This window comes from Acanthaster planci, linkage group LG19 (assembly GCF_054643075.1).
Source record: "Acanthaster planci isolate LZ-2023a linkage group LG19, COTS_SCS, whole genome shotgun sequence".
NCBI lineage: Eukaryota > Metazoa > Echinodermata > Asteroidea > Valvatida > Acanthasteridae > Acanthaster > Acanthaster planci.
The window spans coordinates 3,763,145-3,781,905 of NC_141795.1; the positions used below are offsets into that span (position 1 = coordinate 3,763,145).

General features: G+C 40.2%; 1 protein-coding gene across 15 annotated transcripts in view; it reads left to right on the forward strand.

Annotated features, from left to right (window-relative positions):
* Nucleotides 1-18,761, forward strand: part of LOC110973912 (uncharacterized) — a 78,819-nt gene continuing 60,058 nt past the window's right edge. For 9 of the 15 annotated variants that reach the window (XM_087130046.1, XM_087130047.1, XM_087130050.1 and 6 more), the window contains exons 1-5: nt 1-244; nt 15,581-15,732; nt 16,102-16,178; nt 16,690-16,986; nt 17,660-17,704. In XM_087130046.1, coding sequence (XP_086986172.1) covers nt 149-244; nt 15,581-15,732; nt 16,102-16,178; nt 16,690-16,986; nt 17,660-17,704 — 667 coding nt within the window. In that variant the 5' untranslated portion in view covers nt 1-148. Of the gene's footprint in view, nt 245-8,716; nt 9,531-15,580; nt 15,733-16,101; nt 16,179-16,689; nt 16,987-17,659; nt 17,705-18,761 lie in introns of those variants that run through there. The other 6 variants (XM_022225172.2, XM_022225593.2, XM_087130057.1 and 3 more) reach the window with 5 other exon arrangements.

An 18,761-nucleotide genomic window follows, 5' to 3' on the forward strand; every position in this document is an offset into this window, starting at 1 on the left:
CTCCTTCATCCACGTTGCCCTTTGACCTCTCGTGTGTTTACTCGGCTGCGCACTCTCATCACAGCAAGAATGTAGCTCACGCAGTGCCGCGGGGACGCGAAAAACTGTTCTTCCGTGGACTTTGAACCAACCACACGATCGGGAGAAAATGGCGAATTACAAGGTAGTGCTGGAGGGTGGATCTCCGTGGGGATTTCGGATGAAAGGAGGGAGGGGAACTGGTATTCCTCTTGTTGTCTCGAAGGTGAGTTATCATCGATTTTCCCCCATTGATTCTTTTAAGTACTTTAAAATTGGAATAACTGTGGGGAGGGCGCTCTTCTCTGAAGGCCCTACAAAATTTACAGTTTTTTGGAAAGAGTTCCACTCACGGACAACACAAATTTTCCCTTGAAATGTTATAGCAGCCATCAGAAAGTGATAAAATGTCCTATAAAGTGAAATTTAGGTGGGAAAATTCCGAAGCATTTACTTAGAAAAGTTTTCAGACAAGTCTCATCATAGTCACACCAGGTTTGTGCACAGGGTCTTCAACTTCAAGTGGTACTCCATTTTTTTCATGCAGGAAAAACTTTTTTTGTCAAAGTTATAATTTTTTCCACTTTTCCCTTCACTGCATTTAGTGCTATTTATTAATACATTGATATTTTATTTGCATCAATTTTAAAAACTACTGTTGAGGCATGTCATGCTTGTCAGAATGGTCAGTGACCGTTATGATAGGGACTACAACAATTTACATCATATTTGATTACGAATGTGATAAAAGATACAAAAAGGTTTCTGATTCAGGACAAAAAAACAGATGTACACGTAGTCCTATGGTTTGTCTCCAACGCTTGTTTTCTTGTTTTCCTTGATAAAGTTAAATATGTTACATGTAAATGCATGTTACAAGTTGCAGACCTGTGACAAACACACTATTATGATAAACAAATGTTTTTTCTTTCTGAAAACAGTCCCGGAAAAAAGGTGGCTTGCATACGTGCATACTCATGTTAATGATGTTATAGACATTCCAGGTACAGGTGCATTTGTGCAGATGTTAAAATGGCTTTGTGCATTGCACAACATGATCATTTTTTGGCATTTTAAGGCTTATAGCAGATGTTTTCCTGTACTTACCAATGCCAATTTATTGCCAAACAACACACACCTTGCAATCTTACATTCAAACAAACAGAAGATGGTCAACTTCTTGGAATGGGGGTTTTCAGAAGATCCTAAATCTCTTCAAAGGACTTGCTCACAAGAGTCTTTGATTTTCCTGGTATGAAACCGGAGACTCAATACCTGAAAATTGCAGAAAGTATGCAGCTTTTCAACTACTAACCATCACATGTACAATATGTGCTGTTACATGTACCGGTATGTTGCACTAGTACAAGAGACATCACCTAGGGTGACCTAATTTGTTGTTATCATTATAAACCATGCCTGCATTGTAGGACTAAATAAGCTGCAAATGTTTGTTTGGCATGAATCAACAAAGTAAACACGGGTTGTTGACATTTAGCAGTTAAATTTGTTGAAGGACAACATTTACATTTCACTGCTTTGGAAAACTTTACAAGAGAGGTTGAGTGCAGCTGTGAGCATTGTAAAATTCAATGTACATGTACTCATGCCAGTTCGATGTGTACACGTATGTGTGATATTGTCCACTTTCCCTGAAAAGTTTGCTGTCTTTTGCCATGAGTATTTGTTTTATTGTTTCAGAAACGATGCAAGCTCATTTGCAGATGTGCTGTACATTGTGGGTCCGACATTCAAATCAATACTCTACACGGTATATACAAACACAGCTGTAATATGCAATTATGATTGTAAAGCACAATCTGTATGCTATGCTTTATAACATGAGATATTTACAGATTTCCACTGCTGGTGATTTGTGTTCTAACAGAAAAAGAAAAATTGATGGAGGGGACTTTTTGAACAGAAATCCAATACCCCATAGAAGAAAAATGTCAGATTCACTGTTACTAACCAATTATACCAGTAATTTTGGTGGCATTCCATCCCCCAAATATAAAAACGTTTATTCAAATTTTGTGGGACATGTCTTAGAACAGTGATGGTGAAAAGTCTTTCTGAGGTACAGTAACACTGCACACATACTGTACGTTGTAATTTTTGAGCCATTTTGGTTCAAAGAAAGGTGCTGTAACTAGCACCATTATCAAACTACATGTATGTAGAATTGGACAAAGATGTACCAATATATAGCCATGTACATGTTCAGGTGAAGGCCTACATTTGGATTGTGCATGCTTTACACTAAGCATTTTTGATATCCAGACAAAAACTCTGTCACCCACAATTAAGGATTCTTTGAAGCATTTCAAGTAATGTACGGTAATTGAATCCCGTTTTGGTAAAAACAACCTGTTTAAAATCACCTAACTGTACCCGACAAAACAGGATCAATTTAGTCCCACAACAAAGAGCACAACAGCTGGATTTCAATGCAAACCTGTTCCTGAAAGATACTTTGACCTTGCCTATTGTTGGGACACCTCCCTGCGTTACCTTGAGAAGTATCACAAATGTTCATGTACCGTAGGCGAATTTACAAATGTGTGTATTGTAGATCGGCAAATTTGATATTGGGTGATGATCCTACACCCCGTCATTCTTGTTTTGTGCGTACATTGCTTGTATTTCAGGTCATATTTCTTGCACAGAAGCAGGGGAAATTCACATGAATAAATCAATAACCTTGGTTCTTGAAAGGTACGACTGAAACCTTTTTACCTTTTTATTCTCATTCAAAAGACTCTCTATGAATCACCGTCTGAAATCGATCAATGACCATAAATTATGCGACATGCATTATGAGCAACTGTATACTCGTTTTCATTGTCAACAACAGGGGTGTAATTTGTTGTGTACAATAGGACCTGTTTCTCAATGGATCAAAATGTCATTTAACTGCAGGGAATAATGCCCAACAACAGTACTACCGGTAGTACATCAGCTCTCATCTCTCTTTTTTTCACTTCATTGTAAGGAAGCACAGGGAATGTAATTTTCTGAGATTTTAGGTTTTACCTGGCATTTTTAACCCAGACGTGTATCAGACATGAACAGTCTACGGGTAAAATCAAATTGTAATTTAGTACCGGTATCTCTGAAAATTATCATTTTCAAAACGAGCAGATGCATAGCCCATTCTTGTTAACTTGTGAGCAAATCAGACAGATACTAAACAGCAGACTTCGTCACATGGAGTGTCATTTTTGGTCAATTTTTCAGTGGTATGTAGGTACTATACAATGTACATGTATGCCAACTGCCGAGACCTTGGAGACAGACCCCTCCACGATAACCTTGAGTCTCAAGTTGGAACACTTGACATTCATACCCAGCACTTGACTGGTAGCTTTATGATTAATGGTTGCTTGCTTCCAAGTTTAAATCCAAGCGCTCCTGGGTTTTTGTCTCTGGTTCCAGTGGGAGGCAGCTATCTGTTTTCCTTCCCCTGAGAGTGTGGTGAAATCCTAACCATGCCATATGGTCAGGAATGCTTGTGGTGTATGGCAGTGTCGGCTCTTGCAGGTCCAACTACCAACATTCTTGGCAAGTTTTGGATTGTACTGGTTTGTTTTGCCAGCATCCTCTCAGAATACTGTAAGGAATGCATGCTTCTCCTTTGAAGAAAAACAGGGGGAAAAGAGAAATGAAGGATAATAATCTCCAAAACTAATATCCAGACGGAACACAAACCTTTGGGACTAATCAAGGTGTATTTTAACTTCTCAGTGTGTCGAAAAAGGCCTCATCACAAAGATGGCCAGCCATTTGGTTTGGTCTTATTCATTTTCACAAGCCAAAGGTACATGTACATGTATGTACATGTATGTATGTATGTAATTTCACCAGGGAAGTAAAAAAGACCAGCTACATGTACATGTAGTTTTGTCTTTTATTGTTGCATATCCGACATTTGTTAGTCATTGGGCTCTACTTTTCTGTCGTGACATCTTTGAAGAATCCAAACTATTTACAGGAACACTAGAATCCAAATTTATGAGACCTTGATCCAACTAAAGGTGAAAAAAAAATAAAATGGGGATTAAACTGTCAAAGAAGTATCTGAACGCTTCTGCTCAAGATTCATAGACATGGGTCTGGACCTGTCCAGGTCTTCATAGAGAGCTGGAAACCGTCTGGAAAAGGGAACCTCGAAAATCAGACTTTTAAATATCACAGGAATGCCTGGATAATTTGCCCTTGTAGCGGTTCATGTACAAACATGTACACTGATGGTGTCATAAATCTGATTGTTCCAGTAATAATGCAGTGGGCCAGTGTGGAATAGAGACCTGTTCTTTTTCCTATAATATCATTTCAGAGGAGAAATAATAAGCCTAATAAGGCTTTTGTGAGCTACATTTGAATGAAAACAGCACACTGAGGTCTTTAAATTCATGTGAACATAACAATTTAAATTATTCATACTAAAGACACCGTTGCTATATGTACATGTACATGTACCGGTACCCGGTGATGCGGGGCAAGCTTTTGCTTGGTTACATAAGTGACGCCTCCCACCAATACACTGTTTTCAATGGAAGAAGGGCACAAAGGAACCAGTCCATTCCAGAGACGGTGGTTGCTGTACAAAAACTTGCCCCAAATCATGAGGTATAGCAACAATGTCTTTAGTCTGGGGAAATCAGATTGTTTATGTGCAATCAGATACATGTACCGGTAAGTCAGTGTACCAGATTTTATTAAAATTCAGCTCGCAAAAGGCTGATTTCCCCCTCCCCACAAAAATCAGCGGTACTTTATTTATCTGCATTCCATGAAGACGCATAATTTCCAGCGTCTTTGAAATTGGTTGGTTGTTATTAAAGGAGGGATAAATTTGGTGCCAAACTGTGCCAAGTGTAGTAGCCTTTTTAAGCCTGATAGCATACGGAGGTGGTTTTAGTGTTCATGTTACCCAGGTTGTACGGTACCGTGATCCACCTCCTGGAACTTTTCATTGAAAAGCCAACAGTGTTGAGCAATTAACCGTACATGTACTCATAGCAGGCAACTTACATCCAATACTATGCCTGCACAGCCTCTCCATTGTAAACTTTACTACAGGAAAGGGAGGGGACAATTGATTTTCTCTGTTTATTTCCTGTTTGGAAGGCCTAATTGAAATGCTGATGTACAGGTTCTTGTAGGGTCAGCAATCTCCCACATTCCACCTGCTGGTATTACCAACAGTGTTCATGTACTAATGGCCTATAAATCAAACCTATTGTTGATCCAGTGGGTTGGTTGAATGGCAGGACACACTGGTACTGTACATTACGTGTATGCTGGCTTGACTTTGAAACACAGACTCTTAGAAGCTGGCAGCAAAGCCTGAACTTTGATCTGAGCAACATTGGCTTTTTATTGAATTGGGAGGGAGAGGATAAAAGATACATACAGGCACAAACAAGCACCGTCATTTGGCCCTCTACCCTGAGGTTTAGCATACAGCAAGAGAGCATTGAATTTTGTTCCAACCGCAGATAAGTGAAACGGGTGTGGCGCTCGATTTTCACAGTCACTAAAACTGGCCTGCCACTGTGCTGTAGATTTGAATGAGAATTTGATTTGAGGCATTTACACAGCGTGCATGTGCAGTACTATATACTATATGTCATGAGGTACATGTACATGTGTAGTAAGTCTTCTTTTTTACTGCGTTCATCATGCTCATGAACAAATTCCGGAAAGTAAACTTTACTTCTGCCAGGAGAGACAATTACAGAGTCCCAATTTTTCCTCCAAGTGCAGAAGAATATTGACTATTTTTGTAAGGCACTGTATACACTGTACTTTGTGCCCTACATAATATATGTATACACAAGATCTTAAAAATTTCTCCATCAGAGAGTTACGCATGCAGCCTTGAAAACTTTTCTCCCTGGTGCTCCACCTGTGAACAGACCTTGGCTTGAAAGTGTGCCTTGGGTGTAAAAATGTCACTCATTATCACAGTGTGGGTCAGAGTTTGACAGGAGGTTTATTGACCTTGTCCCCAAATCCCATTGACTATGGTCATCAGAAAGGTGTTGACTGTAGACTCCTTCTCAAGCCTGCTATAAGGATACTTTTGTACATGTACAGCACAGTGCTTGTCAGTGTCCCCTATTCAGGTAGTCAAACAACATAACTCAGGATACAGAAAGTTACACCACAGTCATGTGGTTTCTGTATGGCTTTTGCAAACTGGGCTGCAGTGTCCTCTGCTGGCATGTTGGCATGCTTTTTTTCCTTTATGGGTTTTAAAGTATTATCCTGGTACATGTACTTCAAAGCCATCTCAGAGACTCTTACATTTAACTTCTGCATGTTTTGGCTACATGTTTACATTCCTGTATTTTCCAAAATTTGTGTGTAGGCCTACACTACAGGAAATACATTGAAGCATTGTATACCAGTACATGCATGTACTTAAAATGCTACTGTTCTTAAAGGGCAGCAATGTAAATGCCGTTTGAGGGTTTTTGCTGATGAGTTTTTACATACATTTGTACATGTATATTCAGAATTAAGCTTTGATGTCATCCCGGGAAAAAAAAACTCTCTGTTCTTTTGGTCAATGCTAGAAAAACTCCTGCATTTTTCAAAAAGGTTTTTCTGGCCTGAGTGTTCTTTTCCTTTGTGATTCATTGTTGTGTTAACCCTGTCTCATAAATGCTTTCATTGAGTATTGATTCCTTGAATTCTCGCTCACCCACAGAAGAGTAAAATCCCCGGAGTCACACTGAAGCCTCTTTATTTTCATGCACATACATGCAATACATTTGACCCCGATTCCGACTAGTTGATGCATAATTTGACGTTCTTGGCACAAAGGGCACATCAGATGCGCCATATGTGCCATTCTACCACAACAATAACAACAATTCTGGGTTCACAGTTTAATTAAACAGAAAAACCTCTGCACGGAACCATACGGGTACATGTACTGTATGCCATGGCTGGATGACAGCACGTCATCAGTACCTGTACCCTCAGTTGTCTAGGAAAGCATGGATAATTTGGAATGTGTAAAAAGTTCACTCTCCAATGCATTTAACCTTTTAAAAGGTGGAGTATCAAATAGTTTTCTCATATTGAAGGAGACTGAAAAGTTTCAGAAAAATTGTGTCTCCGGACAATTCACTCCAGGCACACTGTCATATGTATGTACATTCTTGACCAAGCCCGCCAAATTATCCAAAACCTCATGGATGGGGTTTTAGTATCTTTCTTTGATAACAATTAGAGGATGTATTTTTGATTTGATTTTTTTATTCGGCAGGTTTCAAATTAAAAGAATTTGTAGTAAAAAGTTTTGAAAAAATACAGGCTTTTGTGGTGCAAAACTTAGCAGAGCGTATACGGTAGGACTAGTACCTGGAGAGCAAGATTTCATTTAGGCAAGAAAGATCAACAATTATTCAAGTAGACAAGTACCATAGAAATCAAAGTAGAAAAATTTATCATTGAAATGGCATTTCCATGCATTCAGTGTTCTTTACTTTATTGTGCAACAAGTTTCATGTGTGTGTGTGTGCAGCCGTGCATACAGCTCTACACATATGCACAGGTATTCTGCTGTAGCCTTACTGTGCCCAAACAACAGAGGGCGCTACATCAGGTTGATTGTAGCCACCGGGCTGACCTGAGAAAAATGATTGATTGGATGTTGTAAAATGAAAACAGCATGTTGAATGGCCAGCTGGCTTGACCATGCAGTCCAGAGTCATTTTGGGATATGCCAGCCCCTTGGAATTTTGTTTGATGATTATACATATACTTTCTTGATGAGGGGAGAAAAAGTACATGTAATTGATCTTAGGTAAAGAGATTTGTGGTAACACTATTATTAGCCTTTTAGAAGCATGACAGACACATTAATAGGAGGGCACTGTTTGACAAGCCCGCAGGAAGGGGGGGATGCTATGGATCACCCCTAATTTTTTTGGACCAGGGTACTGGTGCACAAAATAACACCCCCAACTTTGACCACGCTATGCCACAAACATAATCAAACTCACCAATGTCAGAGATCCCTGAACTAGGGCCACATGAAATTAAGGATATCAGTCTTTGAAGTCTTGGCCATCTGTGAAGTACATGTACTATGTAAATTATTAAAAGAACCTTTTTTCTTGTTTTGATGAAGTGACTGAAGTACTATTTGGCTTTTCTGTACATCTGGAGACTAGTGCACCTTTATGCCTTATTTTTCATGAGGCCTACAGTACAGTTTTTCCCTGGCAAGGGTGAAATGTTAAAAAGCCAAGCATGGGGAAAATCCTTCACAGTAAAATGCTGTGGCATGCCACACATACCAAGGGTTCTTCCAGGGGCATTTTTTTTGGGGGGGGGGACGGGCACGTGTAGCATGAAGCCCCTGTTGCCCTCTGTAATAAAAGAGTTCAGTTCTGAGCAGATAACCTGATTCCAGGTTTTATTATGACATAATACCCCTGGGGTGCAGCTCTCAAGTTTCTGTGAGCCATGAATGTTTTCATTTGGGATATACTCTACATTTAGATTTTCCTGTGGGGCTGTTCTGGTCGTATGTGCCTGCCCCCCATGCAGCTAGGAGGAAATCTGTGTTTAAGTACACATACAAAAAAACCAAGGACTGTGGCCCTTTTTGAGTCAGAGTCTTAAAGCGGATCAGGGACAATACAGTACACCTTACCTGGAATTGTTGTTGACAGAGACTCAGTTGTCTACTGATGCAGATCAGCTTGCCATTTGAGGATCGCTGCTCTGTAGGTATGCTGGCTTTTGATACTGTGTGGTGTTCATTCACGCTTGCCAGCCCCAGCTCAGTAGATGCCTGCCTTCACTTGTTGTGTTTACAGTGTGTAAGGCGTAATCAGTTCATTATGTGTACACCCATCATAGATGTCTATCGGCCATTCATGAGACAGGACTTCACTACCGTACATCCACATACATGTAGCACTGTATGATTGCAGTTCGCATGTAAAGTGAGTGGTGGTGTACCTTCAGCATCTCTGGGATAGCAAACTCATGCCTCGGAACGCTGTACACGCACAGGTACATGTACATCCCAACCTCTGCTCGTTAACTGCATAATTAGAACTACAGCACCGAGGTCGTCACTCTGCTCGACCAGAGCTCAACGTTTTGGGACGCACTTTCAGGAAGACCTCCCCCATCTGGTTTGTGTGTGTCACCAGCTACATGTAATTTTTCGAACATCACGTACAGCACTCCTGCTGGAATCTTCAAGATCTCAACTGTTGTCGGGACAATTTGTGAGATTCGGGAGCCCTCGCTTGATCTGCGTTAGGGGAATTTTAACTACCAGTACGTCTGGCCCGTGTCATTAATATCCTTTTGACGTTGTCAGAGGTCTGTGGTACGTGCACAAAGTGCTACCAGCAGAATTCTGTTGTGGTGTTGCACTATTTTGGGATTGGAATTTTTTTTGTTCGTTGTTGGCAGTGTTTTGCAGCAACGTCATTGATAGGACAACATCATCAGATATAAAGCAGTGAAAGGTAAGTGAGATTCCATAATTCACAAGCACAAAGAGCTCTCCTCTTCTGTGGATATCTGAAACTGTGACAAATCTTTGAAATCCATCTGTCCAATATTTCATTTTTCTGTATCTGTAATAAGAACAGGAACTCTGCCAAGCTGCATGATTTGGTGATCTGAGCTTTGCTTTGGGGTTTGGTAGGGCCTATATAATGTACATGTATGATTATTTATGGGACATTTTCCAAATCTGTCCAAAGAAAATGATCATGCTAAATGTTTATTGCGCAAGCTTGAATTAAAATTTCGTTGACAACTGATTTCATATCTGAAAGATAATTTATACCAGTTGTGTTTTCCTCTTTACATGTACAGTGTACATGTACACACATGTACATGTACCGGTACCCGTACCGGTATACTGCTACTGGTTGATTTGAAATGTATGGTTTACATGTATACCAAAATGTTCAATGTAATTTTTGCTGCACAGATCAGTTGAGTCATTTGCTGTGCACATTTGTACACATGTATACGTTTACTTCAGTGGAAGGGTCTTGATGAGCTAATTTCCCGTTCCGTCGCCATGTTGATTTTAGCGCCCCCACGCGATGAAGTGAACAAAGCTAGAGGGGAACAAATTATCGGCAACAATAACAATCACGGGCATCCATTCGCCAAATGTTACGTAATGTTTGTCGTGAATTCGTTGCCCTCTGTTAAATCTTCTGAGCATGTGCACGTGAAACGTTAAAAAATGCTAATTGGTATACTTGATAAAAACCACAGCTTCTAGTAATTTTTGTCCGTGTTGGAATTTCCTTTACTTGTACGAAAAATGCAATAAAACTTGACCAATGATTTGCCAGTGAGTACAGTTTTGCAAAAAATGCAATAAAACTTGACCAATGATTTGCCAGTGAGTACAGTTTTGCAAAAAATGCAATAAAACTTGACCGATGATTTGCCAGTGAGTACAGTTTTGCAAAATAGTCCCAGATTGTACACTACAGGTACATTTCCTGGGAACTTCAACACCAGCAAATTCTGTATTAAAGAGCAGGTACAAATTCATTTAGAGGGTGTTTTTGTGGGATTTATTGGGACTGGGTAAGCATTTTCCACATGATTAAGTTCGGAGGGAACCATGATTATTGTTAGAAATTCCAGGCCAAATGAGTTTGGAAAGTGTTGTGCCAACTGCTATATTTCCCATTTCTATACATGTACTTGCATGCAATGCTTTGTGAAATAAAATAATGTGGAATTTGTTTTCTTTTCATATTGGCAAGCCGTCAATGAAAAGTTGTTTGCTCTCAGAGGGTTTTTGAAAGTCAACATTTCAGGAAACAAAACTGAAAAACTCAACCAGGTACATGTACATGTACACAAGTTTGGGTTGGGTATTAGTAACGGGGCATTTAATTTCCAAAGCCCTAAAAATCTGAGGCAGGATTTGTTTCACAGTTGGGTACACAAGTCCAAAAGGGTGTCTTGAAAGGGTGAAGCCATTTGTTTACAGGAGAAAGCGCTGAAGCATGAATGCATCATGTCACACCAGCACATTGCAGGTGCCATAATCAATTAGGTTGGGTTCATGTTAGTGTCATGAAATGTCAGGTGGATGTCAGGTGTGACAATGTTACTGAGTTGGATTGAAAACATGAGCTGGTGGGTTTTTAATTACATGTATATTTACCCAAGGACAGAGTTTTGTCCACGGGTAATGTCTTTCTTCTTAATTTTATTGGTATGGAACATGTTGAGAGCGTCCCCTGGTTGATGGTCCTTGTATCGTTAGAGATGATACAGTGTTCACATTGCCACTTTTTAGACAAACACCGGCACCCATGCTCGTTAAGTTTCATTTTATTTTCTGTAGGTTGGTAGTAACCGGAAATCTTGCTGAATTTTGACAGTTGCTGCATAATTTGTAATGTCCAAATACATGCCCATGCTCTCCAACAAAGCTTCACATACTGGGGTCAATTTCATAGAGCAGCTTGAGCACAAAATTTGTTCAGCGTGAATATTCCTTGCTTGGCAAATCAGGTTACCAGTCAAAACTCCATGTGATGTATATTGTTTTGGAACGGTGTTCACCTGTCTTTTGGCCATTTTTTGATTTTCAGCCGGTAACCTTTGGTTTTGAAGTCAAGTTGTCTTGCACTTAAATTGGCCTCAATTTTCAATGTCACCTATTTTTAGTCCCACCTACACGTACAGCAAAAACATGCACACAGAATCCAAAGGCACAGAATCCTGGGGAGGGGGGGCATAGGATATTTTCTGGCATTAGAAATGTCAACAAGTTCTTCATCCTTTCCCTGTTCAATATTTTCTTAAAAAAACAAACCCAACCATTTAAGACAAAAATTTTCGAGAAAAATGGAAAAGATGTAGGCAGTTATCAGTCCCTGTACATGCACACTGACTGCCATCAAATGTCAGGGTTTTTTTTGCTTGAGAATTTGTCATGTGGTCCCTGCACACACAACTACAGTATCACTTACTGTTGCAGTTTTAAGACTGCGGTTTAATATATTCAATGCGTTTGAAGACAAATGGATTTTACATTCTCCCAAGGTCATGTTGTCCAACATGTATTGGCACAGTGACTCACGGCACTTTGCACAATTTTCTGAGAGCATTTTTCTTTTGCCATCCTACTCAAACAATTTCCACTGTCACTTAACATCCCGATATCATATCCATATTAAGCCAGCGTCCCATACCATTCCGATTGCACATACAGGTACACGCTCGCACGTATCTCCCATTGACACACTGCCAAAGCACGTGCCCTACATGGTCTAATGAGAGAGGATCCCACAGTTCGGCAGCTGTGGATTGTTCTCGATCTGTGTATTTATAACCTTCGTTGCCTCCATTCTCAGTCGGGATGAAAATACCTGACGTGGAGCTAGCTCGTCTGTTGTGTGGCATAGCTTATAAATGGAGAAATTATTTGTACACACTGGTATGCACTGATGCAGATTATCGACATGTATTGAACGAGTACTAGTGATACTGCCGTATGTCTGACTGTGGGTGAACGGAGAAATAAATGAAATGTTGTTTGCTGAATTAATGCAGAAGAAAAAAAACTGAATACACTACATGTACATGTTGTTTTGACCACTGTTCGGTCAAGTATCATACGCTATGCATGTACATGTGCCAGTACCGGTACGTACATGTACATGCAGGCAATAACATGTCCAACGTGTGACATTGTATTACTTTTGTCTGCAGTGTACACCATGGTACATGTACATTGTAGGGGCCAGTATTTCTACATTGCCTTGTAACAAAATTTTTAATTAAAGTGAATCAAATGTGTACATAACCGTATTTAATGTAATATCAGTAAATGTACATGTACGTGCACCTTTTGAATTTAAGGTGCATGTAGAATTTAAAATTCTATTAAAATTCACCGGTACATTGTAAATGCATGTATAGCCATAGTAACAGACAGGAAATTAGCAGTGTACATGTACAATTTATACAGGTACTGGTACATGTACTGTAGATGTACATGTCAGCAGTTCCTCAGTTACATGTAAATGTAGTTAACATTTGTTACATTTTAAGCATGTTGCATGACTCTTTGGGCTCTTCAGTTTTTGTACGGGTAATTAAGGGTCTTTACGTCTTTAACAGAGGGTTTGCATGGCTTCCATCTTGCAGGCCTCTGCTTTAGTCCCGCAGGGTATGCTCAAAGGTTTCCCTGTGGAATAAAAGAACTGCCCTACAAGATGGCTACCATGTAAAGCCTTTATACCCTGATTTATAACACAGCCATATAAGCGATCTGGTTTGTGAACTAAATTGTTCATGTAATCTTGCAATCTATCAATCAATCTTGTAATCATGTAATCTTAATGTAGTTACATGCATACGTACATTTTTGTTTGGCACACTTGGGTGCTTAACAACTGAATGAAATTCGGCCCTAGAAATTTACAGGCCCTGGATTGCAATTGCTAAAAGAATTAGTAATACATGTACGTGTATGTGTTAATGCAAAGTGGCATACATGTAGGAGGTCAGGCTGCTTCACCATACATGTATATTAATTCCATGTGGATGGATACACTGGCAATTAATTAAGCATATGATCGGTCCAGTCCTATCCCAGCTTACTGTGACACGGTTGGAGTACCGGTACATGTACATTTTGATTCCTGAGGGGCATTGGGCTCCGTTCTGATATAATAATCGTTCCCTCACAACCTGTGACATTTCCGAATCATACCGCTTAAAATATGCGGACGTGCTGAGCACATAGAAGTGAGCGTTAATCATGGATCTCAGGCGATCATGTCCTGATAAAGCTGATGTTGGGGCCTTCATCAGCCATCATCGGATTAACCCACATGCATGGCTTACAGATGAAATGAGATGGGGCAAATTGATAAAATCAACACTCGTTGCGGGCAGTGTAGCATGAAACGGCGCCATTTCTTATAATGGCACTTTTTATTTTTCATCTGCTGTGTTGGTGCCGTGAGGAGAGATTGGCGCATTAGACAAGTGAACACAAATCATTCACAAGTCTGATCAGTAGTCATGATCCATTTTTAATTCATGTTATATAATACCCTGTCCATTTATGGGAGCCTCCACGTAGTGCTGAAATTTTCACAATTTCCAGATCGAGCGCCATCACTTGTCTGTAATGTCAGATTTTACATTTCGATAAACCGTTGGACAAAAACATCTCCAAAGTTCTGTGAATGTTGTTTCTTCTCCAAACTGTCTTGGAACAAATTAGCAAGTGGTATGATGTTCACCAGGCAGAATTTTACACAGGGAAATTTATCCCGCTGTTTTCATACCCAAATTGGAACTAAACCAGTAAAACCAATAAACCGTTGGACAAAAACATCTCCAAAGTTCTGTGAATGTTGTTTCTTCTCCAAACTGTCTTGGAACAAATTAGCAAGTGGTATGATGTTCACCAGGCAGAATTTTACACAGGGAAATTTATCCCGCTGTTTTCATACCCAAATTGGAACTAAACACCAGGAGGGGAAAGCATCCCAGAAATTGCCAGAGAGAGTGAAAAGAGAGACAGAGAGAGGGAGGACTTGGGGGTAGAATTTCGAGGTCATTGACCCCTTGACCTGAGGGAGAAAGCCTGGACCAAATTCCGGGGATTTCATTCATGCCAGGCAGGCAGTTCTAAGACTGCTGTTTTGGTGCTGCTGTGCAGGCCCACTGCAGTGTTAACCTGCTCCATATTTGTTGTGATGAGGAGGGAAGGTTGTTCATGTACTGAGATGAAGAGAAAGTGAAATTCCCTTGGGCATTATTTTTTGGAGCAGGGATTCTGATCAAATTGCGATGTTTATTTGTAAAATATACGGGTATGCTTATTATTGCAAATGTATAACATTAAAGCATAATTTTCAGGGGGCATCCACATTTCTGCCGTATTTCTAAGTGCATAATTTCTTCAGCAAGTTTACAGATTTTTCTAGGAATTTGTCAGCCAGATCTACAAGAATTGTGACATATGAATACTTTCAGTTTAACCAAATCTTTTTCAGGGTTTTTACTGTGAATAACAAGAGTTCCATTGTGACACTTTAAATTTTGAAGCATTGAAAATGTTAGAATTTAGTTGTCTTGTACTTACCTGTAGATTTGCCTCTTTTTTAGAGCATTATTCTGTAATGAACATTATTTTGGGAGAACTATCATTATTATTATTATTATATATTTCTGGTAATGACACCAATGATTCCTCAAAAGCCCCATAGGCACTGTAGCTTGCAAGTCTGAAGAAACCTGTAGAGAGGAGACAGTGAGAAGCAGTTACAGTTTTAGAGGTGGGAGGAAAGGTGGGAAAGGAATATTCTGGGTAAAACTCACGGAATCAGGTAGGGACTGAAAACCCAATCCACATGTGGACTGGGCTGGGATTTGAACCCGGGCCGCAGAGGTGGAAGGCAAGGAAAGAACCACTACGCCAACCTGACTTCCCAATGTGACAATCATTGAATTTACGAAACTCATTTTCTTTTTTCATTGGATTGACTAATGCTTTTTCTTCATGTAGATCAACCCAGGCAGCAAGGCAGCTGTAGCACAGATCCACATAGGGGACACAGTGGAGAGAATAAATGGCCAACCAACAAACAACCTAGACCAGAATGATGCTCAGAACCTCATACGCAACGCAACCTCAAAACTCAAATTAGCTCTTTCAAAGTGAGTATGTTACACAGCTTTGTGGCCTGGTTTACTTGTTCAGTTCAACCTGAAAAACAAGACAGCTGGCCAGTCCAGCAATGATGTGGGAAAGCCACAAAAACAAAAGACGATTCTCATGCATGGCTGGGCTTTACCTGCCTGTTGGAAAATAGAATTTAAGTAAGTTATGAGTAAATTACAAAAGTAGGCTATGAAATTGGTAGTACGCATATACCCGATATTCAAACTCAGATTCTGAATATAAAAGAAACTGGTCATAAATTTTTGCGACGTGATAAAATCAAAGTGATCAAAAGTAACCACCCACTATTACCAATAGCAAAAATGGTCTTACAAAAACAATTTACACTCTCGCTTTGCTTTCAGACCACGTCCGTTAAATGGTCCAGTAATCCCCAGTAACAACAACAGTATGTCCGTTCAGACTAGTGCAAGTGTTTCAGGTGAGTTTTACACCCTGCAGATGTTTTATGCCACACGGTCAAGCCCCTACTTGTACCTGTGTGGTCATGCAACGTGTTTGGTGTATAGTACCCGGCATGTCCATATGTGGTACATGTATATTGTATGGTTGCTACATGTACATGTACATATGTCAGTAATATGAAATTGCAGTGAATTTGGTGGTTTTTTCCATAGGTGTAGTGTACTGGTACCCATGTACACCAGCTGTGTGCATACATGTACATGTATGTATTACATGTACAGTACAAGTGTGCCCATGTTTTGTACATTGTTAGTCTTATCGTACTTTTTGTGTACATGTGCATTAATCAGATCACTGTCACTTTGCAGGTTCAACTGATTTCTCGCCCTTGTCAGGTGACTGGTCAGACTGGTTTTTTGTCAAGTTTCTCATTTAGAAAGTTCTGTAAACCGGATTGTTTTTTGGGGGGGGAAGGGGGAGATTTTTCAACTTGGGAGCTCTGTACTAACCTTAGTTTGCCTAAACAGGCCAGCAGAGCGTTAGCAACTTTGCAGTTGATGATGAGACTGTATCGGTGGATGGCGTCACCTTCCATGGTTTCTCACCCAGTAATGTGTCGGTGACCCGTACCACCACCACCAAGGTCACCAAGACCACCCGTAGCCGCTCCCCTTCTCCAATCCGGGGGCGGAGCAGCTCCTCCGAGAACCTGACGGTCTACCCAGGCAAGCAGGTAACCCTGCGCTACGACTCAGAGCCTGAGAACGACGCCCCTCCTGTCAAGTTCATGTCTGGCGTCATTTGGACGCCACCAGGTAGCAAAGGTTAGTTGGTATGACCTTTGTGTGACCCTTGACCTTTTTTAATGTAAAGCACATAATCTTCAACAGCACAATAAAAGAATGTTCACCATTTCACCACATACACATTACAATGAACATGCTCAAATGCCTCCCATGGGGGGTGTGTGTCATAATGGTTGGAGTTTGTGACCCCTAATGGTAACATTGGGGAAAGTGTTTAAATCCCTGGGCAAGTCACCCTACCCCCACTTGCCTCTCCCCACCCAGGGGTAAAGACGGTCATCTGCAGGAGCAGAGGCTGGATCCACGATGATACGGGCTGCCGAAATTGATCTTGTTGCCTGATGAGTAGGCTAATGATAACTTCAATTTCCCATTGAGCAAAAGCACTGCTGGATTCGTGCAATTTATGGAAATAATCTGTCACCTGAGTATTGAATTCAACATTTGATGTCCTAATTTATTTGAAATCCCCATAATTTTAAACTGGCTTGACAAATGGGTTATTATCTACGGTCAGACGGTACTGTGCCTTCGTACCACACACTCGTGCATCAAGTTTCAGTTCTGGAAATGAAATGAACCATTTTATTAAAATCGTTCAGGTCTGTCCATGTATATTAATTTTTGAAATCCGAATTCATAGCCTTCATTTTCATCTCTAATCCTTCCCCTCATCTGCATATATTTACAGGGATGCTCCATCCTCATTCAGTTGTCATCCCTGTCCGCTCAAATGGTATGGTCCAGTGTAAAAGGCATGACATTTGAGCCATGGCGTGTTAATATCAACTAAAATATTGCATTTGCTGGTTTGCGAGCCGTCAATTTTTAAGCAAGATGTGGCATGATCATTTGTTGTGTTGTTTTCACATTTTTTATTTGGTTTTTAATTCTGCAAACCCTTTTCCTTCTTTTTATTCTCATTGTTCCATTTTCACAACCCCCAATCACTTTTCCTCTCTTTTCCCGGTTTCTGTCCATTTTGCCTTCCCATACTGAAAAAAATTCTGCTTAACTTTCATCTTTTGCCTTGACATGAACATGTACTCGTAACCTTCATTTCCACTCCACTGATCTTCCTTTTATTACCTTAACCATCCTCAATTTCTCTTTGACCTTTGGCTTCTTGACCTTTGAACCCTCCCATAGTAGGGCCATCCGATTTGAACAGTTACTGTACTTGCAATGAAACTGGCTGCCCAACCGTCCCATCCTATACCACCCCTAGTTATTCATCTAAAGACAGCTTACCAATCGCCTCACGTCCACCGCGCCCGCGGGAACCGGTCATCCAGCGAGGTGAACCAGTCAAACCAAAGCGACACCGAAGCAGTTTTTTCATACGACCCAGGTCACGAAGCAGTGATGGTATTTTTCTTTGTCCACTTTATCAGTGAAGACATGTTTTACAGGGTGCTTATTGCCAATTTTATAATACAGATTAACCCTAACCCTCCTCAATCCTCCAACAGGAGAAGGATTGAGGAGGGTTAGGGTTAATCCATTTTACAAGTATGCAATTTACATGTACAAGCCTAATCGTTATATTTTGCTATTCAACATAAAGGTCTGACTGAAAATTGAAAATGAATTGAAAAATTAAACAAAAACAATTACAAGAACAACCAGAGGGCGCTTCCAAGAAAATTCTTTCCTTACATGTACATGTAAAACAAGAATTTAAGCAGAATATTTCTCTAAATTTACAAATCAGAGAGTAAACTCCACGTACACGCACTATCCTTGTTGATCAACACAGTAACACATACATGTACATGAACATTCATGAACTC